The 24,997-nt window shown below is 30.7% G+C and overlaps 1 protein-coding gene across 2 annotated transcripts; it reads right to left on the bottom strand.

Moving 5' to 3' along the window:
• Window positions 1–8,302: 8,302 nt before the first annotated feature.
• Window positions 8,303–24,267, bottom strand: LOC145317936 (uncharacterized). Of its 2 annotated transcripts, XM_080159223.1 has the most exons (9): window positions 24,201–24,267; window positions 23,500–23,583; window positions 22,405–22,473; window positions 20,201–20,263; window positions 16,887–16,970; window positions 12,148–12,195; window positions 11,132–11,158; window positions 10,005–10,063; window positions 8,303–9,016 (listed from the first exon to the last, which is right to left on the bottom strand). In XM_080159223.1, the coding sequence occupies exons 1-9, from the start codon at window positions 24,238–24,240 to the stop codon at window positions 8,465–8,467; spliced, it is 1,026 nt and encodes a 341-aa protein (XP_080015349.1). In that variant the 5' UTR covers window positions 24,241–24,267; the 3' UTR covers window positions 8,303–8,464. The 2 variants fall into 2 exon arrangements, with proteins under 2 accessions (XP_080015349.1, XP_080015350.1); XM_080159224.1 differs by lacking the exon at window positions 12,148–12,195 and having other exon boundaries at window positions 24,201–24,262.
• Window positions 24,268–24,997: the final 730 nt, after the last annotated feature.

Genomic DNA, 24,997 nt, shown 5'->3' with positions numbered 1-24,997 from the left:
TCTACAGACAAAAAGCCTTACTACTTTATTTAACAGGATATACGTTTGAGATATTCTGACAATACGACTCTACCTTCCTTTATTTTAAAATAAATTGAAAATATTTGGGTGGTGGGTAGTTTTTCATTTGTTTATTTAATACTTTTCATTAGGTTAGGTTGAGTATTGGAAAGCCTTGCAGGCAGGGTTAGAACAACGTAGGTATAGGGCATGGGCCCTGTAGGGTTAGGTCATCCCATAGATTTCAGGTTACGAAATAAAAAAACTCCCCTTCTTATTTTTACCAAAAATTGGTGGATACATTCAGGAAAAGACATTGGAATAGTAATAACATTGGTACCCAAAGTTTAAATTAATCTTTCATTATTCATTGGATTATAAACTTTGATAAGACAATGGCCGATAAATTAATGTACATCACAAATGATGAAATTCAAAATTACTCAATCTGTAGAATACAATTAATGGTTAAAATGTTTTGACACTCCACTTCAAACCAATCAAAATTCATTAAAAGTCCCCAAAGTTATTATACCAACGTTATTACAAAACTTTGGGGACTAGTTTAATATACAGCCCATTGCCCCTCCCTCCCTGGTAAATTTTACTTGTTACAAAGATGTAGTAACATAATCCCATAATCCTTAGCTCAAAACTCTACCCCCCCTTTCTTCCTTATTTATCTTTAAACTACAGGGGTGTTTACTTTTGTTTCCCTCCTATCATATTTGTCATTCTTGTTAAAAATATAAAAAAAATATTTTCTGACTCTTATTGACTGTTGAATGAATTTTTTTTTTATCTTTTAAAACAAACATTGAAATGAAGCAAGGTAGGTGACAACAAAAAATAAATTTTACTAGAGCAAACAAGAATGACATCAATCGAAACTAAATTGTCAGAAAATATGTTGTTAAGCTGTTTTAATACAGGATAATGTTTAAGGACGTACTTACATTATTAGGACTTGATTACAGAGATGCTTCGATTATAACATTGTACATTGTTGTAATAGGATTAAAAATCAGATGAAAAGGATAATTATATACTACATAAATTATAAGAGAAAAGTAAAAAATCGACATGTTATAAATAGACATATGGACATTCTGACTTGAATCATTATAAACAGAATGCAAGTTTTAATTGACAATCTAACATGTGTAAATTAACGAAATGTTATTGACAGACCAACTCTAATTTTTTAAAAATATTTATTTTTATAACACAGTTATTTTTTTCTATGAGGATATGATTTTTTTATTTGGTTAATCATACCCTATATTCCAGGATATATTGCTAACTTCTAATCACTGGTGTTCACTGGTTTTTTTTTAGGGGGGAGGGGGTGCGTTCATATTGAGACTGCCTTTGAACAAAAAAATGAGGGGGGAGTAATACAGTAACTTAATGGAATGTAAAACAACTGGAAATTTTCATGAAAATGAAAGAATCTTTGTTTGACATACAAGCCGTTTTGTGTGACAACCTCCTTAATTTTACGGCATGTTTGTAGGGACAAAAAAAGGGTAAGACAATAAACAATAAGTAAATAACAATGGCAGATAAATTGTGTAATATTCCCAATTATGGTACACAATATCACCCCTCCTAATAGTGGTTGAAACGTTTGGACACTCAACTGATTTAACCAACCAATTAGAATTCAATAAAAGTCCCAAAACTGTTAAGCCATCTAATAAGAAAATGTTATTATAAAACGTTGGGGACTAGTGTAATAAACAACCTAATGTCCCCTCCCTCCCTGGAAGGTTTAAATTATTGTAACCTAACCCCCTAGAATTGCTAGGAGGGTGGATATGTCATCTGACTACTTGCCCCTTCTACACGTCACTGCTTCTAATGTTTACTTTAAAGATAAGACAAAAATTTCTAACACAAAAAACTCAAATTATAATTATAAGCAAAAAATACAAAATGCATGTTTTATTTTACTAAGGACAATTATGTCCATACTTAACTCTGAATTTCCGCTGGATTAGAACCGGTTATGATCCATACTAAAAAACATGTATCATATTGTATTACAGACAAATTTCTCCAAGATTTTGGGCTTTGGATAGACATCATTTTCTTTTTCAAAAGCAAAGTTTTCCTATAAGTAGGGTCTGTCCATTTGTCACGCACATACAGTTAGCTTTTTTTGTTGATTTAAGCAGGTTAGCATTGTACTATCAATTTCAAACTTTGCATACTGATTTCTTTAACAATTATGTACGATTTAGGAAGCATAGCAATTCTTGGTCACTTTCATTGAAAAAAGGAGTTACAAAGGAGATAAAGGAATATAGTCTAGTCTAGCCCTCCACCAAAAAAATAATTATTTAAACATGCATAAGTAGCAAAACACAAAAATAATTATGGATAGGAATACAGATGAGGAGATTTAAAGAGCATTTTTTAAAAACAAGAATATTTTACAATGGGGAAAATAATTAGTAGCTTCGCTGATGGACTGACGGACGGACAGACAGAGTGATATATTAGGTTGCTTCACTACTAAAAGAAGCCAATATACAAGTATCAGCGAGATTATTTTTTTTTTACTCAAAAAGGAATAAATTTGAAATTCACATATAAGCTGTTAAACAATGAAATGATATTTCATTCTTAAAAAACAGCTTCGCCCCTAGAGGCAGTATAGATAATGGGGTTGTCGATCCTGTAATTTTAATATTTACCTTTAGCAAAAGTTTTGATTTGGGAGGGGGGGAGGGGGCTATATTTGGTTGGGACCGTTTCTCTTGGAAGGGTTGTGTTAAAACCTGCTAATAGACATAATATTTTTCTTCTTCTTAGCTATTAAATAAAACAAGAATGACAACATCCATAAAAGCGAAGCTCTGAAATGGTAGGACATACGAACATTAACTCATGTAGAGAGCTTAATAATCAGAATATAAAGTATAGAAAAGTTGAAACAAAATTGTAAGTAAATTTGTTTAAAAATTGCCTAAATACATGATAATATTTAAGGACATACATACAATTTTATGATGCTTTGTTTATATTGTTGAACTTTGTTAACCTATGAATCAGAATCTTAAAAATAAGATCAATCAGATAATTAAATCACATAAAAATTTGTTGTTAAAAAAATTTGAAAATCAACATGTTTAAAATTGACGTACGGACATTCTTGTAATGATTATAGAGATGCTACATTTTCTAAATCGTACCTAACTGCTACAGGAATCCCAATGCAAAGGGATATATATGAAATCGATAGGACAATTCTAACATGCCTAAATTAACAAAAGAAAAGATATCCGTTCTGGGCGGATGGACCGACCCTAATTATAGAAAAGCTTTGCCTATAAAACTATAAATGGCAAATATGGAATTGACAAATCTTCTTTGTAGCTCACTCAGTTTGTAGGTTTGTGTGTGAGTGTGTGTGTGTGTGAGTGTCTGTGTGAGTGTCTGTCTGAGTGTGTGTAGGTTTGACTGTATAATGCTGTAAAGCTTGTCAAATTCGGTTTACATGATGATTATATTTTTTAATTTAGTGCTTTTTGCTTGAAAATAAAACAAGGATGACAACATCCAAAAAACAATCTTTTTAAATTCTTAATATTCAAAATGGTTAATGGACATTTGGACTTTTACGTGAAGATTATAAAATTGGAAAAAATTGTCGTCAATTTACTATTTCAATTACTAATATGGATTTAGTTTATTGGTCCCTTCGTTCATCCAGTAGCAGGGAAACTGATGTGTTTAAGGGGGTTGATTGGGGTTATCATTCTTTTAGCCAACTGTGAGTATAACTTTATTAGAGTACATGAAAATCTGGTCTAACATCCAAGTAATAGTATATCGATTATCAAAGTTCAAATAATTGTAATATTGTTTATTTTTAGTATTGAAGCTACTCTATTTATTTAAAAGCTGCTATTAAAGATAGACGGCTTAATTTTGTTATAGATTATAAAAATAAAGTATCTTCTATAGAAATCACTTGGTACGTCAGTCTTTTATGTCTTTTAAACATAAAACATCCATAAAGTGAAGAATTTTATCAGCATTTATTACGGATAGACTTTCCAGTATGGCTTCAAAACCAATTCATATCCGCAGGAATAGAACAGGTTCTCTGCAATGAAAAATCATATTAAATTATATACAATTTTCTACGAATATTAAAATAAAAGTCATAAAATTGATGCCGGTCTTATAAAGCCATGCCTTTGGCCTCTGGGGGGGGGGGTAACAAAACTGGTTTTAATTTTAAAATTTTACTTTTATTATCCTCGGAAAGCTGTCTATAATACGTTGCAAATATAACTACTCAGTACGGCTTCAAAACCGATTTAAATGATTATGTATTGTAGGTATTATATTATAGAAAATTTTAAATGCCAGTTTTGTTGGCCACAAATGTTCCATATAATTATAGTTTTTATTTTTATACTTGGCAACTTAAAACTAATGGATGATGTCATTCTTGTTAGAACATAATCTCACCCGGAGTTATTTAAGTTAAGAGATTATTTCCGCACACTACAACATTTAGCACAGTTAGCATTATTTTTCCTCCCCACTATCAGTGCCTCTAGAGGCTTCTAGAGGGCGTAGCCGCGAGTCCTTATATAAAGTAACATTAAGCTTGGGGAGTTTAACTTTTTTTCCAGTGGGGATTTCTCTTAAGAGAGTGAAGCTACCTCCCAACAAAAGAACTATCAACCTTTACATTAAATTACCCCTTCTATATATTATAAATAATTGTTGAAACTTAATGAACCAACCAATTAAATAACCAATAAAACAATCTCCAAAATTATTGTGCCAACAAATGAAAAGCATAATTATAGAACTTTGGGGACTAGTGTAATAATTATCCCCTCCCTCCCTGCTATAAACTGTTCAGGGATTAAGGAATGGCCAATGAAAGATACTTTTATCCCCATTCCAATAATTTCAAAGGTATAATTATATCATTTGTATTAATAGCGGCTTGGCACCTAGGGGCACTTAAGTAAGATGGAAAGGAGATCTTTACTACATTTTTAATTTTAGTTTACTTTTATTTAAGAATGTATTTTTTAATTTTGATCTCATTCCTAGAAGAATTGTTTAATTGTAATGTTTCAGGGATCTAAAGGGATAAGACAATGGCCGATAAATTGATATACATTCCCAAGGATGGTAAACAACATTACACCTTCTGTAGCGTAAACTATGTGGTTCAAATGTTTGAACACTCAACCTAATAAACCAACCAATCAAAAATCATTAAATTTTCCCAAAGTAGTTAAGCCAACAAATAGATAAACGTTATTGTAAAACTTAGGGGACTAGTGTAATAAAGAGCCAATTGTCCCCTCTCTCTCTCTCTGGTAATGTTTACCTTTAAAGATAAGCAGAAAAATTTAACACCAAAAAATTAAATTTAAGGCAGAATTAGAAATGCATGTTTTAACTATAACAAGAACAATTGTGTCCAAAAGTATGGCAGCAACCTTATTATTTTATAGATACAAATTATTGGTTAAATAGTTAGGACACTGTCAGAATTAACTAATCAAAATTCAATTAACACTTAACGGTTGGAGGGGGGGCATTGAACGCCCCACCCTCCGGTTTTTTCTATCTCATTTTCTGTGTGTTAAAGATAAAGAGCCCAAACTGCGTGATTTTTTAAGTGTGGGTGTGACACATAACTGAGAGTTGGAATGTTTTGAATATCTCCATCCTGGCGGATACAGGATGCCAGCAAACCTGCCAGAGTCATCCAGATAAAGCGCAAAAATATTTTCTTATAATTAAACAAAGCTGCATTTTATCTTACTAAAATACTAAAATATCCTCTAGTAGTACATCCTCATATTAAATACAGGTGTTCAAGTCAATTTAGGTTCCAGGTATGATCCTGCAGGTCCTGATCGTCCAGGTCTCCAGAAATCTTTAAAAAGCTCCTCTGGCCGCAATTTTTGACTTAGAGACTTCAAATTTTAAACCTTAGCTTTTCTTACATGGCTACATAATGTATTAAAATTTCATAAAGATCCGCCGCCGTTTTCCCGCCGACTGCGGCGGCTGGCAGCTGCCTAGTACAGCTGCGGCCACTGAAATTTGTATTTTGATATTTCAAATATAAAATTTACATAAAGATAAACATTTTCTGCAAAAAGATTTTTCTTCTAGATTCAAAAATAAGAAAATTACAGCCGTTTGAAATTTTTAAGTAATAAAGGACCTAAAAACAAAGGTGAAGGAAGCGAAAATTGACTTTAATTTACTTAAGGTCGGAAATTTATCATAAAACAGGGGACTTGCACAAAAAATTTAAGCACTTTAACAGGAACTGAGATAAGAAGGTGCGGCAAGGGGCCCGACTGTTAAGGGTTAAGTATCCAAAGTTTTAGCAAGGAAAAAGATTGCTTGAAGATGAAACTTTGGGTACCAACATAATTTACAGTTCAATGTCCACTCCCTCCATAAGTGTCCTCCATAATAAGCAGGATTAGTAATTTGTTTAAAATAACTAATAGAAAACCAATCCTAATATTTAAAGTTTTAAGCTTTTTTGTCAGTAGCAAAGGATCTCGTGAACCACTCAACAGATAAGGATCTCCTTTATAGTAAAGCTAAATAAAGGTCCAGAGAATGGAAACGGTTTACACAGGATGTACTGGGACCCTATGGTGAGTTCAAAACATGCTTTCCTTAAATTGAATTAGTACCTTCTTATAGTAGAAAATTTTAAAATTACTTTTGGTGATCAAATTTTACTTTTATTTTTAGACTACCTTCACCTAACCTCCTTTATTGTCCTGTTTTTTTTTTTTTATTTTCATCATGCAAATTTGTTTACATTACAGTTGAATGGTTAGATATTGGAGCTTTCTAGCTCTTATACTTTATGAGCTATCTTATTTAAAAGTATTGCTGTAAAATCATCTTTTACACAGCAAAAAGGTGAAACATAAAATTATATATTTTAGAGAAAATTACAAATATCTTCATATACATCTATCTAATATTGCTACAAATTGACCAAATTGGACAGTTAAGGTGCCTAAAACTATCTAAATACATGCAATAGACAATCTAAATACATATTTTTAAAAACTATATAATCCAATAGGAGCATTCTGAAGTGAATTTTGAAAATGCTAAAGGAAAAAATAAATTGAATTTAGCAAGGATTTTAAGGTAAGTTATAATGTATAAAGTTGTCACTTTGTAATAAGAAAGCCTATAAAACACAATTATCTGATTTTTTGAAAATTTTGAACAAATAGAAGCATATCTTAAGAAAAATAGACATAATAGACATTGTAAATAACCCAAAAATTGGTTAGAATTTTAAGCATTTCAACCAGTTAAAAAATGTAATCTAATTTTTCTAGTAATTTATTCCAAGAATAGTTGATTTTTTACATTTAATTAAAATTAAATTACATTTGTTTCTGTGATATTACATTTAAGCATCCTCCTGTTGACTTATATAGTCTTCAAAAGTATGTATTTGGATTGTACATTGAATATAGATAGTTTTAGGCACCTTAACTGTCCATTTTGGTAAATTTGGAGCAAAATTAGACAGATTTATTTGAAGATACTTGTAATTTTCTCAAAAATATCTCTATGTTTCACCTTTTTGCTGTGTAAAAGAGGATTTCGCAGCAATACTTTGAAATAAGATATCTCAAAAAGTAATAATTTTTGTGAATACATAAATTTATCCTCACTTAATTTTTCTCCAAGAAAGAACCATGAATTTATTTATATTATGAATCTATTATAAGAATCTAAGTATGACTATGTTCTAAAGTAACTTAAAAAACAAAATAAAGGTTTCAAAAACAAGACTTATTATGCCCTTAAAATTAGACCTATTTAAAAAGCAGCTGTTCTACTTGCAATAGTTGAGTAAGCACATATAATACTTATAAGCTAAACCTTTTTTCACTATTAAACATATCTATATATAGAGAGTAATGGTGCTACAAATAATTGTGAAGTTAATTATCAATTCTTATAACAGAACTCTCCATGTTCTGACAAATAGATACACATATATATATAGCAGTGCTACAAGCAATAGTTGAGTAACTAGTAGTAATGCTCTGACAAATATGTCCATGTAAAGACCATGTTGAACTAACACTCTGACCAAACTATAATGAATTATTGAAAGCAAGGATAAAAATTTTCCTCTTCCAGCTAAGCTATTTAAGAAAAAATTGTCTTAGACAACACAACTTAAAATTAATTTTATGGACATACCGCAGGATTTAAAGTAGCCAAGCTGAAAACATAAATAAAAAAAATATAATAATGCAGATTATTATATTTAAACAAAAGAAAGATTATTAAATTATGAAGAACAATTAATTAACAAAATTTAGAGATATAATTGTGGCATAAGGCAATCTCAAATTCCTTTTCAGTCCAAGTCACAGAATAAGATAATTATAATTTAAAACCCAAATCTCTAATTTATCATCAACATAATTAAAGAGAAAAAAACAGTGGTGGTTGTTGTTGGAGAAGTAGTTGTTGTTGTAGAAGTTGCAGTAGTGGTTGTTGTTGGAGAAGTAGATGTTATTGTAGAAGTTGCAGTAGTGGTTGTTGTTGGAGAAGTAGTTGTTATTGTAGAAGTTGCAGTAGTGGTTGTTGTTGGAGAAGTAGTTGTTATTGTAGAAGTTGCAGTAGTGGTTGTTGTTGGAGAAGTAGTTGTTATTGTAGAAGTTGCAGTAGTGGTTGTTGTTGGAGAAGAAGTTGTTATTGTAGAAGTTGCAGTAGTGGTTGTTGTTGGAGAAGTAGTTGTTATTGTAGAAGTTGCAGTAGTGGTTGTTGTTGGAGAAGTAGTTGTTATTGTAGAAGTTGCAGTAGTGGTTGTTGTTGGAGAAGTAGTTGTTATTGTAGAAGGTGCAGTAGTGGTTGTTGTTGGAGAAGTACTTGTTATTGTAGAAGTTGCAGTAGTGGTTGTTGTTGGAGAAGTAGTTGTTATCATGGAAGTTGCGCTAGTTGATATTAAGGGTTTCTAAAATAGAAAGAAACAATAGATTTAATACCTTATCCTACCAATTATCCTTAGTCTTATTAAAGCTATGACCCATGATATGATGTGATCAAAAATTTCAATAAATACACAACAAACTAGACTCTTTATACAGCTGAATTGTGAAAGGTTTATTTTCAAAAATTTAAGAGGAAGTATATTATTTTGACTAAGGGGCATTGATGAGAAAAGCACCACAAGTTTTAAACCTTAGAACAGTATCAAATATCAATTTTTGTAGGGGCTAGGAATTTGGGGGAGGGGGAAATGAATTTGTCAACATTACTAAGTAAATTTTGCAATTGAGATGGATAAATCCCTCCTTGGAAATGGTCCATCTTAGTTGTTTACATCTTATGAAATGTATGTCTTCTTAATTATTTGTGTATACATAAGATTTTTGTATGTTTGTGTATATATTTATTATGCTTGTGTTACTAGGAGCTTTCCCTCAAAATGCTTAGCAAGCACAATAAATCCCTACCATTTTTTTTTAAACAAGGAATTTTTTTGCAGTGCCTCTAGGTGCAGTACCCTTCCCCTGATAGTCTACCCTTTAATCAATATAAACTGACCAAAAATGAAAAACATTTGAATTACAATTTTATTTAATAAAAGGTTGGTTGGTGGTTTTATGCAAGCCAGGAACTTCAAGGGAAACTAGCGGCACTTTCAATGTTTTTTTTTATTTCAAATATCTAATTTGAGTTATAATTTGTCTTTTTAAGATCAGCTGTTTTTATTCAAGTTTCTATAACACTAGCACCACACTGCAACAATATCTAAAAAATATTCTTTAGGGCGATTTCTATTTGGAGTGTTGTGGTATCCTCCCCTAAAATAGTTGTAAACCTTCCCAGGAGAAGTTGTTTCAGAGAGATCTTCAGTACAGTCAGGCAGACAAACATCATATCATTTATTATAAGGATTGTTTCCTTCTTTGTAAATTGATCAGCTAATTTTTTTTTACCTTGCAATAAGAAGAATCCATGTCACTATTACAAAACCAATATGTGTTTGGTACAAAGGCTAAACAAAAATTACTAATGGTACACATTTCAAAACAAAACTTAATAGTATTCATTTTAATGAACATTCAAAAGTTATATCCATGACAGATCTGACAGTTAGGTGGTTGAAATGATTCAAGTTTAGTCTCTATTGAACGTTTAGAATTTAAAAAAAATATTTTGGCCAAAAAGATATTTTTTATAGAGAGGTGAAATGTTAAAATTCAAATCATAAATTAAAGTTCTGCTTTTATAAAAACTGTTTCAACCTCCTAACTGTAATTTGATTTATGTATATTGAATAAATCTTATATAGAGAAATTAAATTGTATACACATATAATCATAATAATCATTAATCCAAGCCTCTGGCTCCTTGTGCCAACAAATGACAAATTAGTGCAGTATTGTTTTACAGTTCCCCCCCTCCCCTTCTTATTTTAAAATAGATTGGAAAAACGAGAAAGGGTAGAACTTATTTAATAATAATTGGGGGGAGGGGGTTGTGATAACCAGGCACTTAAAGCACCATTAAATCTTTAAGTTTTATTAATGTATCTACAGGCAATCAGCTGGGGATATAGGGTAGTTTTTGGCAAGAAAATTTTCACAATACCTCATTTTATTTATTTATTATCTACTGTGCCCCTAGCATCTAGGGGATATTTATTCAAAAAGGTAAGGCAGATAGATATTTTAAAACCATACCCAGGCTTTTTAAAAAAAAAATCCTAAAACCATCCCAGTACCTATAAGAAGCTTACTGTAAAGGAGGACCATATTGGTTAAGCGATTAGCAAGATCCTTTGCTACCGATAAAAAAAGGCTTACTACTTCATATAATAGGATAGTGAAATTTGCTTGGTATTGATCATTGTGTAGATCATTCTTAGACTACTATGTCTGTCCGGCTACATTACTAATAGAAATTTGGTATGATGTATGGATAAGGTTTTTTAATAAAAGATTCTAAAAATATATGCCATAATATATTTTAATTAATTTTGTGAGCTTTGCTTTTATGATTGTTTACATTCACTATTAAGCTTAAAAGTGTAATGTAATCTAAATAGAATATGAAATGTTACCTTCTCCTTCTAAACAAGAACCAGAATCTAATAATATTTAAAATTAGGTAGGCAATGTTAAAATTTATTCTTTTAAAGCATTTAATATCACACTTTAAATCTTATATATAAAATACTGTAGCTACTCTAAAATGTCTATATAAAATAACAAAATAAACTAAATACAACTAAAAGAATGACTTGTCCATACAAACATAGAAATGCAGATCAGATAACAATCTTTGGTCAAGCATTATATTTAGATACATTATTTAATACTAGCGGCTACGCCCCTAGAGGCATCTAGTGGCACTTTAAATGTTTTTTTTTATATTTAAAATATGGCTATTTTGCGTTTGACGTTTATTTTTCGTTGAACTCTATTTCTAAAATCGAGAAATTTTAAAAAAATTTAATTTCTCTAGGGAGGGTGGTGGTACCCTCCCCCAAAATAGTTATAAACCTTCACGGGACATATGAGAATCTAGCCTGGTAAGGAGATTTCGATCGGTTCAGCGGTTAGCGAGATACTTTGGTACAAACATACAAACACACAAGCACACAGACAAACACACAAACATCATGTTACTTTATTATAAGGATTATTGGAAATTATGAGAATTAAATTATTTTGTTTCATACTATTCATTCTTTACTTTAATCCTATTATAGAAAAAGAAAAATTTATGCACACAACCACACACACATGCACTAACACACACACAGGCACTACCACACACACACACACACACACACATTATAGTTTGTTGAATGTATAAATTCACACACAGAGTACTAGAGTACACAGAGGCATAGAGTACTTATTTATTTGTTACATAAACTTATATCATTTAATGTTCTTTGTTTTTTTTTTTCTTCATATTATTGCTGTGCTACTAATGTATAAAGATAATTAATATTATATAATTTATGTTACTAAAATACATCTGTTAGTTTGATTGTTAAATCTAGCAGGGAAGTGATGTAATTAGATTTGTACAAAGTGGAAAAGATTATATTTAAAAATAATAACTTACATATTCTGACATCACCAGCATAACAATACCAAAAACCACGACAATTACCTAAATATAAATAGCAGGTTCTTAGCACTGGAACATAGAATAATTTTTTTCATTACTTTGCATAATCTTATGAAATAAAAATAACAAGGTATTTTCTTGTATTCATTCGAATCCAGTGAATAGGAACCAGTTCTCATCCATACGAAAAAACTATGTCTAGCATCCTATTATATCCCGCTTTCTACGAATATAAAAATGTACAATCATAAGATTAAAACCAGTTTTTTAGCCTGTGACTTTAGCATCTCATGTTAAAAAAAAGGGTTTAATCTAATAATTGTACATATTATATCTGCGAAATGCTATTTATAATACAATGTGAGAAAATTTGTATGTACTAGGGTTGGGCCGGATACTTTTTTGGCCGGATACCGGATACCGGATATCCGGCTGATTTCAAATGCCGGATATCCGGTAACCGGCCGGATATCCGGTCAACGCCGGATATCCGGCAAATATCCGGTTATCCGGCCAAATTACCGGATATCCGGCCGGATAACCGGCCAAATTACCAGATATTAAAGTAGTAAAAAAAATTTCTTCAGAAATCTTATATAAATTTACATAAAGTTAAACTTATTCAGAAAAAGTGTTCTTCTAGCTTCAATAATAAGAAAATTAGAGCCTTTAAGATTTTAAAAAGCAGAGATTTTTAGAATAAAGTAGAAAAAATTATAGAGCCGGATATCCGGCCGGATAGTTTCAATAACCGGTAACCGGCCGGATATTGAAAATGGCCGGATATCCGGCCGGATATCCGGCAACACCGGATATCCGGCCCAACCCTAGTATGTACTACACTTTTTTCTACACTTGGATAAAGAGAGCACCCTAGATACTTGGTGCGCAGCCAATAGTTTGATATAAAAGAGACATGTCTGTATTATTGGTTATTTTACTAGGAAAAAATGAACTTTAAATTGTAATGTTTTAATCTATTGTTTTGTTTAGGTTTTACCCAGAAATTTAATTTAAAGAAAATGTATTGATATTTTAGAAGGCTTTGTATTGGCAAACTAACAGATGGATATTCAGACAAATAAAAGCATTTATAACACATTTTAACTTATTACAAACCATAGGACAATGTATTTTACTTTATGATATACTAGTAAATTTGCCCTAGAAACTGCATCTATAGGGGAAGGTGTGGGATAGGATTGTGATTAAGTTAAAGAGTTAAGACTCTAAAGGGCTACGTGTCACTTGGGAACTAGACCTCTCTCCACCACGCACCTTGGAACATACATACAATACTTAACCCTTTACAGTTGGGCCCCTTGCCGCACCTTAATCGGTCGGGGGTTGGGGGGGTGGGGGGGGCGTCCTCCCCCTATTATCTCAGTTCCTTTAAAGCTAGAGGGCTAAATTTTTTTTTGCAAGTCCCCTGTTTGGTAATTGTAGAATTATGATCATTTCAAGGAAAAGCCCATATTTCTATGTATAATTATTCGTCCTTGTTTGAAATGCAAAAAGCACTCTTTTAAATGTTTAATCTTTGTTCTCTATATAAACATGGGATCAAGTACATTTTATGACAAATGATCCATAAAAGTAAAATCTTTTTTCTATCTTGTTTTTCTTTCTAAAGTAACTAACAAGTTTTTAAATTTTTCAAAACTCAAATTTCCCTTTTATTTTATTCTAACCAAAATGCATCAGTTTTAAACAAAAAAGATTCTCTTATGTAATAACTAGTATTCAATTGTTTATAAGCTTTTTTTGTACAAATACTTAAAATCCTTACCTTTAATTTTATTTTTTCTAATCTTTTACCTTTTCCTTATGCAAGCAAAAGTTTATTAAGCTAAAATCTATGTCTAAAAGATATTATCATAAGAATAAATGGTTATTGTAACTCTATAAAATAATGGGGTAATAAACTACCATAAACCAAATATACTAAAAAAGTCAATGACTTCTTTCTTACTTAAAAAAGTAAAGAAATGGAAAGGGGTTTCCCCCCAAAGTGAAAACAAAAATCAAAGATATCTACACTCCCCCAAAAAGGGAAGTATGAACTCTCAGTGACAATTTATTAGAACAAATGGGTACTAATAAACATAAAACCAAATATTGTGCTCTTTATTAATATGACATCTCATTATAGATGTCAGATTTATCTAAAATTGATTATATTAATGGGTATTTTGCCCATTATCTAAAGTGACCCCCATTGCAAATGTCAAACTGTCCAAGAATTAATGGTATTAATATTTTCTTGTGACACATAAAAACTAAGATTATTGCTCATTTATATTAATGACCAAAGATTAAAAGTGACAGCCTCTCAAGAATTAATGTGTTTTTATGACACATAAAATAACCCCAAATAAACATTAATCTAAATGACCCTGCCCAACAGAGAGGTGACCATTGGTTACCCCCCTGTTCAGATTTCATATAAATATGAGATCTCAGAAGAAATCCAGCACTCTTTAGGCAGTGGTCATAGTGAAAACATCTACTTGTTAAAAACCAAGCTCTGGTGACAGACAGGGGTGTTAGTGATTTTTCAGTGAATAAAAGTCTTATGAAACTTTAAGTTATAGTGAAAATTGAATAATTTAGAAGTAAGTACTTTTCCATTTCACAAATGAAATCATTCAAACTAATCTAAATATTTTGAGAGTTTCATCCACTCTTATTAGTTCCATTTAACTGACCTAATAATCTGGATTTAAACTATTTTTTAATCTTAACATAAATCATTTGGATAATTTTGCCTTAAATTTAAAAGTAAATAAATAGATTAAGTTCATTTTCTTAAGTAATAACACCATTGGTTGATTTTCAACCATTTAGTAATTTTAAGACCTTAACCACTAGTAAGCAAATTTAAATAAGGTTTTAGTATTTCTATGTCTAGTCATTTTACTGATTTAAGTTTAGTGTTGTGAGTAGTGCTTTGTCATTTAATTTTGTAAACCCCAGTTGTCATATTTTCTAAGAAAATTATCTTAAACCATCAGTTAATATTATTAAATAACATTTTAAATCTAAGTTGAGGATCTTGTACTCAATCTAGTCATTATTGATTTAAGTTTTGTGTTGTGAATAGTGATTTGTCAACTTAATTATAAACCCCAGAACATATATTTTCTGAAATCATTGTCCTAAACAAATTGTGCCAAATATTAATTAACATATAAACTTAAGATACTATTATTGATTTAATTGTCCACATTTTATTGTAATTGTGTAGTTTAGTCCTGTTTAGTGAATAAAAAGATAAAAATCAATTAAAAGATATTTTTTAATAAAAAGGTATTAATCTAATTTGTCAAAGTACTCTATAATTTACTTTAGCTAGAGGGAGGATCTTATTCTACTGCTAGTGGCAGCTATTTTCGGTCTCAGGGGATTGGAGATAGTATTTTGGGCGTAGTGTAGGACTTTAGCTAAAAACACATTGAACCAACGTTAATCATTTTAAAGGACTGTTATCGTGGATTCTATTGGATAAGTGTTTTGTAACATATAAATAGATAATTTTGGTTTAGACCTTTTCTCGCGTACTGGACTTGATCCAAAATCTAAGGTTCGGGCCTTAAAAATAGAGATTTAGAGCCGAAAACACGTAACAGGAAGTGAGCGTCACTCCCTATATCCTACATAATGAATTTCTGACCTTTTATAAGCCTAAGTCAATTTTCGCCTCCTTCAAACTTTTATTTAACAACCGTTGTTTTTAGGTCTTTTTTTACCTAAAAATTTCAAACGGCTGTAATTTTCTTATTTTTGAAGCTAGAAGAACATTTTTTTTCCAGAAAATGTTTATCTTTATGTAAATTTTACATTAGAAATATCAAAATATAAATTTCAGCGGCCGCAGCTGTACCTGGCAGCTGCCAGCTGCTGCAGTCGGCGGTCAACAGGAAAACGGTGTCGGATCTTTCTGAAATTTTAATACGTTATGTCGACATGTAAGAAAAGCTTAAGTTAAAATTTGAAGTCTCTAAGTCAAAAATTGCGGCCACAGGAGCCTTTTAAAGATTTCTGGAGACCTGGTGGATCAGGACCTGCAGGATCAAATCTGGAACCTGAAAGTGACTTGAACATCTGTATTTTATTTAAGGATGTACTACTAGAGGATATTTTAGTATTTTGGTATGATAAAATGCTTTGTTTTAGTCAAAAAAAAAATTTTATCTGGATGACCTTGCCAGGTTTGCTAGCATTCTGTCCCCGCCAGGATAGAGATATTCAAAAAATTCCAACTCCCAGTTAAGTGTGATACCTATACTTAAAAAGTCACGCAGTTTGGGCTCTTTATCTTTCACACACAGAAAATGAGATAGAAAAAACCGGATGGGGGGGCGCCCCCCCTCGACCGTTAAGGGTTAAGCATTGTGTTTCAGTTACTCTCTCAAAAAAATTCTATACAGCACAAGCAAATTGATGAATATTTTAGGGAGATCATTTGCTTTAGACAAAAATTATAGAGTAGCTTATGATCTAAAAAAGACAAATATTGTTTGTTTTATGCTAGTTGCTTCGCCCCTAGCCTCTTGAATAATGATTTGGAGGGAAAAAATATAACCAAACCAAGACATTTATAAAGCTTTACTGTGTAGCAATTACTGAGGTCTTAAACTTCACACAAAAAAACCTACTACTTTATATACTACCTAACAACAAGTAAAAAAACAGAAAATTTAAGTTAAACCAATAAGACTAAATTAACTCACATGGAAGAGGAAATTCATCAGAATTTCCGTCTTGAAATGCTGTGCAGTTGGCATCTGTTGGGCGTTCATCTTGACAGGTATCATCTAAGTAAATAATAATTTTATAGTTTGACTTTATAATTTTATTAGAAAACAAAGATGACAACATCTTAAAAGCTATGGACAAAAAATTAAACAAACAAACATTAGAAAATATAATGTAACAGTGTTTTTTTTAAATTGTATGCTCAAAAAATTATAATCTTATTTGCTATAAAATTTTAAAAATACAGAATGAATGCTAGGTATTTAATGCTTCCATTTCAAAATATGACAATCTAGATGATTTACTAACAATTCATACTACAAGAATATTTATCATTTAATAAGGATTAATAAAAGTAAAGCTCTAAAATTGGAGTGGATACAAAACCGCGACAGTTACAAAACCGCAACATTACAAAACTGCAACAATAACAAAACCGCGACATTACAAAACCACAACAATTACAAAACCGCGACATTACAAAACCGCGAATGTTCCAAAACCGCGACATTACAAAAGACCAACATTCAAAAAGACTTAATGCTAGAAGGTCATGGCCGCAGCACTTGGCCCCCTGGCCTGCCTAGCTGCAGGCGCTTGGCCCCCTTGCCTATAACCTAACCTAACCTTACCTAAATATTGTAAAAAAATATTGAAAATAATCTACCAACCACTTTTTGTAATGTCGCAGTTTTGTTACATTCGCGGTTTTGTAATGTTGTGGTTTTGTAATTGTGGCGGTTTTGTAATGTCGGGGTTTTGTTATTGTCGCGGTTTTGTATCCACTCCCTAAAATCAGGCATCAAAACAAACCAACATCAACGACTGTCAGAACTTAATAACAAAAATATTAATTCTTAAGTTTGAACTAAACTGAATATGATTTTGTTGTAAAATTGTTTAAATACACGATTCTGTTTAAGGACAAACTTATATTTTAAGTCTTGATTAAAGAAATGCTTTACTTTCAAAACTATACTTTGTTGTCCTAATATAATTATTGTAACAATTATAAAGTTAAGAAATAAATATTTATCATGTTTTAATTGGAGATACAGACTTTTTAGTAACAATTATAGAGTTACTTCGCTTTCTTTATCATAATCTTTAAAAGGAATCATCATGAAATGTATAGAACAATTCTAAAATGCTAAAATCAACAATAAAAGCTGCTCAATATAAACAGACAGATGGCCAGGCAGACCCTAATAATAGAAAGGCTTTGCTTTAAAAAATGTTAAATCAAGGCTCAAATATCATTATTATTAAATATATGTTACTAAAGTTGGCTCAATATAACAATATCGCTATTGGCTAGTTTTCTATAAGTACAAATCTATTATCTATTTCTCAATAAATCTATTTTCCTCCCCCGCCATTATTATCTAAAAGAAAGAAGTAAATATTTATTAATTTAAATGATTTTAAAAAGATTTTTTCAATTATAATTTTTTCACATTACCATCACCAAAGGGTTAATATGATTAAAATTTTAGTTTTAATATTTTAACACAAAGAAGTGTCACCACAATCAAATTCTTTTAAAATACAGTTTTCTTAGATTTACTCTATTATGAACGAATATTTTTTATTTATGAAATAAGGATTATATACTTCAATGTAATTCAAATATCTACATGAAGTGAAAAACTTAATTCATTCCATAAACAAATAGAATAAAGGTCCTATCGCTTTGGTCAATGAGAGTTTAATGAGGATTATTGGAGCACTATGAGTTTTAAACACTTTACCATTGGAAGACTCGAGCTCATTTATAGACGTTTATTTCCTATATAGATCTGTCATGGATCTTGATGCAATACAGCAGGCCGTTTTGTAAATGTTAAAAATTGGAAGATTTCATTAAATAAAAGTAATCGCAAATATACTTAGTTAATGTATATTAGTTATGCTAAATATGTGCATTATTCAAATACATTTAAATTTGTGAACATTAATTTAAAAACAAGGATGACAACATTTATAAAAGTGAGGCTCTGAATGGTAAGCATTTTGAAAATTTGAGTACTCCCCCCCCTCCCTGACAGCAAACTATGAACTCTGGCCGCAGCGCTCGGCTCCCTAGCCTGCCTAGCCACAGCACTCGGCCCCCTTGCCTGCCTAGCCACAGCGCTTGGCCCCCTTGACTGCCTAGCCTAAAATAGTTGTTCGTCATTGTTAAGGTTAGGGAGGGTACTCAAATTAACATTAACACTTGTAGAGTGTAAGAATTGAAAAAGCAGAATATATATAGAAAATGTATAAATCTAAATAATATTTTAAGTAAATTTCTTGCAAAACATGCTTACATTTTCAGGATTTTATTGAAGAGGACTATTTCTGAAAAGGTTAAAAAGTATAATATTTTAGACTTACTGGTAGTAATTATAGAGTTGCTACACTTCCATATTCTTACCTAACTTTTATATAATGCAAAGTTTAAAATTGATAGTTCAATTCTAATATGGGTAAATCAACAAAAAGAGCTGGACAGATGGACGTACAGACCATCAGACCCTAATTATAGAAAAGCTGTGCTTTTAAAAACATTTTAAAAATGGTTGCCTACTGAAATTGAAAAAAAACTTAATTTGTCCTTCGTTTTTTTCAACTCAGTCATTTTGTGTAACAATTGAGATAAAATCCAAATTAATTTTAGATCTTTTTATTGTACTTTAAAATTGCAGCCTAATTTTCTAGTGATTTTTTTAGTGTAATCTATTGTGTGTACTGCCTAACAAACTTTTGTGGAAGGAGGTAAAAATTTAGCATTTTAAACAAGAAAAACAGAATAATAGCATAATTATATTTTCATATTAAAAAAACTTTGTTTACTTTCTATAGTATTGGATAGGTTAGGTTAGAATATTAATTCATGTTGTGCATATTCACCGAATAATAATATTATTATCAAGTTCATGCTGTGCCATATTAAAACAAAATGTAGGGTAAAAATTCTATGGAAATTTGTTTTACTTTTGAAAAGATAAAGAACAAAGTACAATCTAACGTTTTATACACTACCCACTTAGAATTTTATCTAACTTGATGCAAATTTATTCCAAATTATTAATTAGAAGATTAAATTTCAGGGATTTTAAGGAATAAGACAATGAATGATAAATTAATATACACCCCTAATTATAATCAATTATAATGAGTAATAGAAAAGTTTCAAAAATGAGACCTGGTAATATCCAATCAAGATTTATTAAAAGCTAAAAAGATCTAATAAGAGAATATGTTTTTATAATGTCCCCTCCTTTCCTGGTGAAAGTAAATGTTTTACCTGTGGTGCAGATATCTGTTGGAGCAAAAGCAACATTCACACAATATCCACTAAGCTTCACATCTAATTATCAAAAATTTATATCAACATATTAAATGTTTCAATTGTAAATAATAACTTGGACATTTAAAGTATTAAAAATGATGCTATATCTATTAATGCCTTATGTTTATATTTTTCAATGAAGATTTGGCTTAAATGTACTAAAATATAAATGTAATTATAGAATTAATTCAGACAAAGGCACAGTTTTTCAAACATCTTTCAAATTATAGATGAACGGACATGCTCTAATTGTATAGTAACCTGTAACAAATATGTAGGGAGAGTTTGATATTTGTGTTAGTGAAAGATAGAGGTTACATTTCAATAAGATACTTATTTATTTTAAAGCAAAGCTTTACTTTATCATTTTATTTAAGTAAGTCTGTTCTCAGGTCTATAACGGTATAGTTCTCATTATCAATATTTATAATTTAAGATAATAGGATAAATATATAATTTAGATATTTTGTAAGAACAGTAAAAAAATCATTATATTTAAAATTATGTACATACTTTTTGGGTATTTTTATAGAGTGTAGGTTATTTATACAGAACTTATTATGCAATGTTTGAAATCAATAGGACTATACAAACAGGCTTAGGGTTACAGAATATTAGCTATTTCACCCTCATTAAATGCTTCATAAAGGGATTAAATAAGTTGTAGATAAAGTATATAAAAATAATGAAAAATAGGATTTAATGAAGATAAATTAAGCCCATTACATGAAACAAATCTACAAAAGTTTCACTTATTTAAGAGTTTGGGTATAGTCCCTGTTGTGGCAACGCCCCTTAAGGGACAATTCTTTGTATTTTCACAGTAGCTTTTCTCCTATTTCTAGCACCTATGGGGGGCTCTAACAATGCGGGGCCAATTGCCTAACCCAGCGGGGAAATCACCAAACACAATATAACCTAACCTAATCTAAAATAACCTATTAAAAGCTATTTTAAAAATATTACGAATCGCCCCTTAAGGGGCGTTGCCACAAAAGGAACTACTCCAAAGAGTTTAAATATAATTACAATATTAATTGTATTATTAGGACACATTCAACAAATAATCTCCATCCTCCCCTATAAATACTCTCTATCTAAGTCCCCCTCTCTCACTCTCATCGCCTGGTATAAAATAGAATATTATATTATATCTATCTATTGCATAAGCAATGAATTATGTCTTGATTATAAGAATAAATAAATAATCAAGACAGCTATCTGAAATCCTTTTCATCTGCTAGCAAATTTTTTCTGTTCTTTTGTAGGGACTCAGCTGTGCTTATATTCCTGAAGCTATCAACTGATTTCTAAGACCAAATACAAAATCAGGACAGGGTACATGCCCTGTGTGGAGAGGTACTTATAGCTTCTGCCCCCTCTGTTCTTTTACTTTAATGCATAATATGTTTAATAGCCATTACTTTACTTTTACTCATACTCACGGATATTGCCAGATTTTAAAAAATATTCAGTAAAAATAAAATTCACACAGGGATCTTTTGTGTTGAGGAGTCAAGTTTCCCACTCCTACTTACCTGTCATGTTGCAATTTAGTTACCCCTTGTCTAAACCAATAACAGTCAGAAGCAGGGGGGGGGGGGGTTTGGTTTAAAATATATTACTGTTGGCTTCCCTCTCTTTTAAAGAATTGTTTTATAAGCAAAAAAATATTATCAAAAAAACCTTTAATTGAAGTTACTCCAGGCACAATTTTCCCTATGTTTAATGCTACCTTGTAATTTGTCCAAAATTGAATGTGTAAGCTTTTGTAATTAATTCTAATAAATTCTTTTAAATTCTTCTTCTTTGGTGTGGGAATTAATAATTTTAAGGAGAGCTTCATCCCATGTTGTGGTGGAGGTTTTCCAACCACTATTTTTCATTTTTTGGTTTCCTAAAAATTATTTTGGGGGAAAGGGGAGAGCATTTCTTTCTATGTTTAGGGTGTCCCCTCCCCAAAGAAAATATTTCAAAACCACCACAGGGATACTAAGTTTATTAAGATTAGAGCAAAATCAGATGAACTGTTACCAAGATCTTAAGCTTAAGACAAATAAACAGATGTTCAAACAGACCTCATTCTACTTTGTAATGCATATGAATATTAACAAAAACACATTTCTACATAAAATCATGTTTAAATAAAATATAATTACAATATCCTGTTCCACAGTTGCTAGTCTGAAGTTTTCCATCCCTACACCACCAGACTTTCTGACAGTCACCTTTTAAATACAAATTATAAATTATTCAATTGTTAAAATATCAGATCTTGAATGAATGAGACCCTGGCAAAATTTTGTGCAATTATTAAGGGATCTTGAGGAATAGGACAAAGAATATAAATTTAACCCCTATGATTATAATAAACCAACCAATAAAAATTTAATTATAAGTACCCAAGATTGTTTAAGCCTTGAATAAGATAGCGTTTTTATAAAACTTTTTGGGCCAGTTTTATTTATAATCCAATGTCTCCTTACTTGAAGTGTGTAGTAGAATATTGTTAGGTTGATAAAATGACAGCCATGGCCAATATTTTAAATTTTATGAAATTAATATAGTAAATAATGACAATTAAAAATAATATGTCGGTAATATGCCATTTTACCATTTTAATTGAATTTATTGAGTTAGCATGTTAACAAAGTTCTAAGTTTGACATGGCACAAAAATACACCCTATTTGTAATGTAAGCTCTTTTCTACCCCTGAACCAATAAGGTTCTCCTTGACCATAAAGGTTTGTACAGTTCATTAAAAGAAAAAAAAAACATTTTGGGGGAAGTTCCCCCTTATTACTTATAATTTTCTTTTTAAAGCTAAAATAAAAAGTGAATGCACAAAAACCACTCTCCCCCCCCCCCTTATCTTCCCTTAAGTGCTCCTAGAAGCCTCTAGTAATGCATAAAATGATTTTTTAAAAATTGGGTGTAAAAGACAAAGACAATGCATTTTCCAGTTTATGAGACAACCAGAAGGGAGATAAAGGTTTTTATTCTTTATAACAAAAATTTATGAAAGTAATATTTCTTATTCAAAAATAGAGTAAGAACGGTTTCATTGATCTCAATAAAGCTTTACTGTAAGAAGGCAATATTGGTCTGTAGTTTATCTTTGCACACACAGACATACAGTCACACAGAAAAACTAATATCAAGACAACCTGTCTCTTTTATATAATAATATGTATGTCTGAATAAATCTCAGTAAATTAGTTTATAACTTTTATAATTAATTTATAAAACTTACATGGCCATCTGTTGTAGATTGTATAAGCTTGATCCTCAATTCCAATACAATTGGCATCTGATGGTTCTTGGCAAAACTCTGAACCTGAATTGTAAAAATTATAATTATACCTAAAGATTCAAAGATTTCATATTCTAAAGAAGATAATTGTATCTGTGCTTCATTTTGATATCCTTCTGCTAGGACTTCCAATTAAGAAATGGGGATTGCTACTCTTGCCCCATAAGTCAGGTATTTTTTAAATTTAAATTACAGGGGTTTAAATACCACCCCTAATATTGTTTTAATAAAATTTATCATATTATGAAATTATTCTGAATGAAAATTATTATTCTGCAACACAGATACTAGACCTAGATAATCTTATTTGCTATTCTAATGTTTTTTTACAACTATAAAAAAGTTTCCAATTATGACAATGGAAAAAACACTAATTAAATATAAAATTTTCTGAAACGTTATTTAAGAATTGCAGAAAGAACAATTTAATAGAATATATGATTTTTTTGGGGGTAAAATAAAGTACCCAAAGACAAAGGTTGCTAAATAAAGTATTAAAGAAGGTAAAATTTTACCTGATTTTTTCTATAGCTAAAATATCTCTAAAAAATATTTAGAAGTTGGTAGAAGACATGCTGCCCCTCCCTCCCCCCCCCCCTGTAGCCCAACCCAACCCCTTGGTCTAAGGTTAAGACTTTTACCTGTTACAAAACTAATTAACAGGAATAGTAGGAAAACCATCTTGAATGGCTAAATAACTACTGACTAGAATTTTCTTAAATATTTTCTTTATCTCTTGTGCATGCTGTTTGTTATAATAATTTAATAACTTATCAAGGACGACAAATTATGTTAATACACCTATGTAAACACTAATAAGTAAAGTTTAACAGATATAAATCTAACTCAACCATTACATTTAAATTAGTTGCTACTGCTACTGCTGCCACATAATGAAATATACTTCAAAGAAAAAAATCTTCAAAATTAATTGCCCCTCTTAGTCAAGCAAAAGTAGCTTAGTCATTTTAAACATAAACATAAAGATGCCTTGCTTAAAGTAAATCATTTAGAATTTTAAAGAAATAGGACAATAATAGATTATTAACCCATTAGCGCCGAGTGCCACTTTTATGGGCCGATCGAGCTGTAAGTTTCAGGGAAGCTTTATAATGGTCAAAACGGAATTCGTATTTTTTTGTTTTGCTCTAGTGGCGTGCACAGGAAAGTTGCAAAAAAAACCGGTTCGGCTTGGCCATAAATACCAACCAGGCATTAACACCCGTTTTTGGTGCTTTCCCCCAGTTTTAAAACCCGGTTATTTTGACCAAAAATCGAAAAATGTAATTTTTGAACGCCAAAAGTGAGATGAACACTTTTTAGAACTTTGATACGATCCGTAATTGAAAACTACACAACCTCATGTAATCTAAAGAGCTACAAGTATAAAACGAAGCGATTTATTTCAAATTTAGTGTTTTGGCTATAGGTGCCGCCA

The sequence above is a fragment of the Acartia tonsa genome, chromosome 4 (assembly GCF_053477335.1).
Source record: "Acartia tonsa isolate MP-2025a chromosome 4, ASM5347733v1, whole genome shotgun sequence".
NCBI classification, from domain to species: Eukaryota; Metazoa; Arthropoda; class Copepoda; order Calanoida; family Acartiidae; genus Acartia; species Acartia tonsa.
This window is presented reverse-complemented; position numbering and strand designations above follow the sequence as displayed.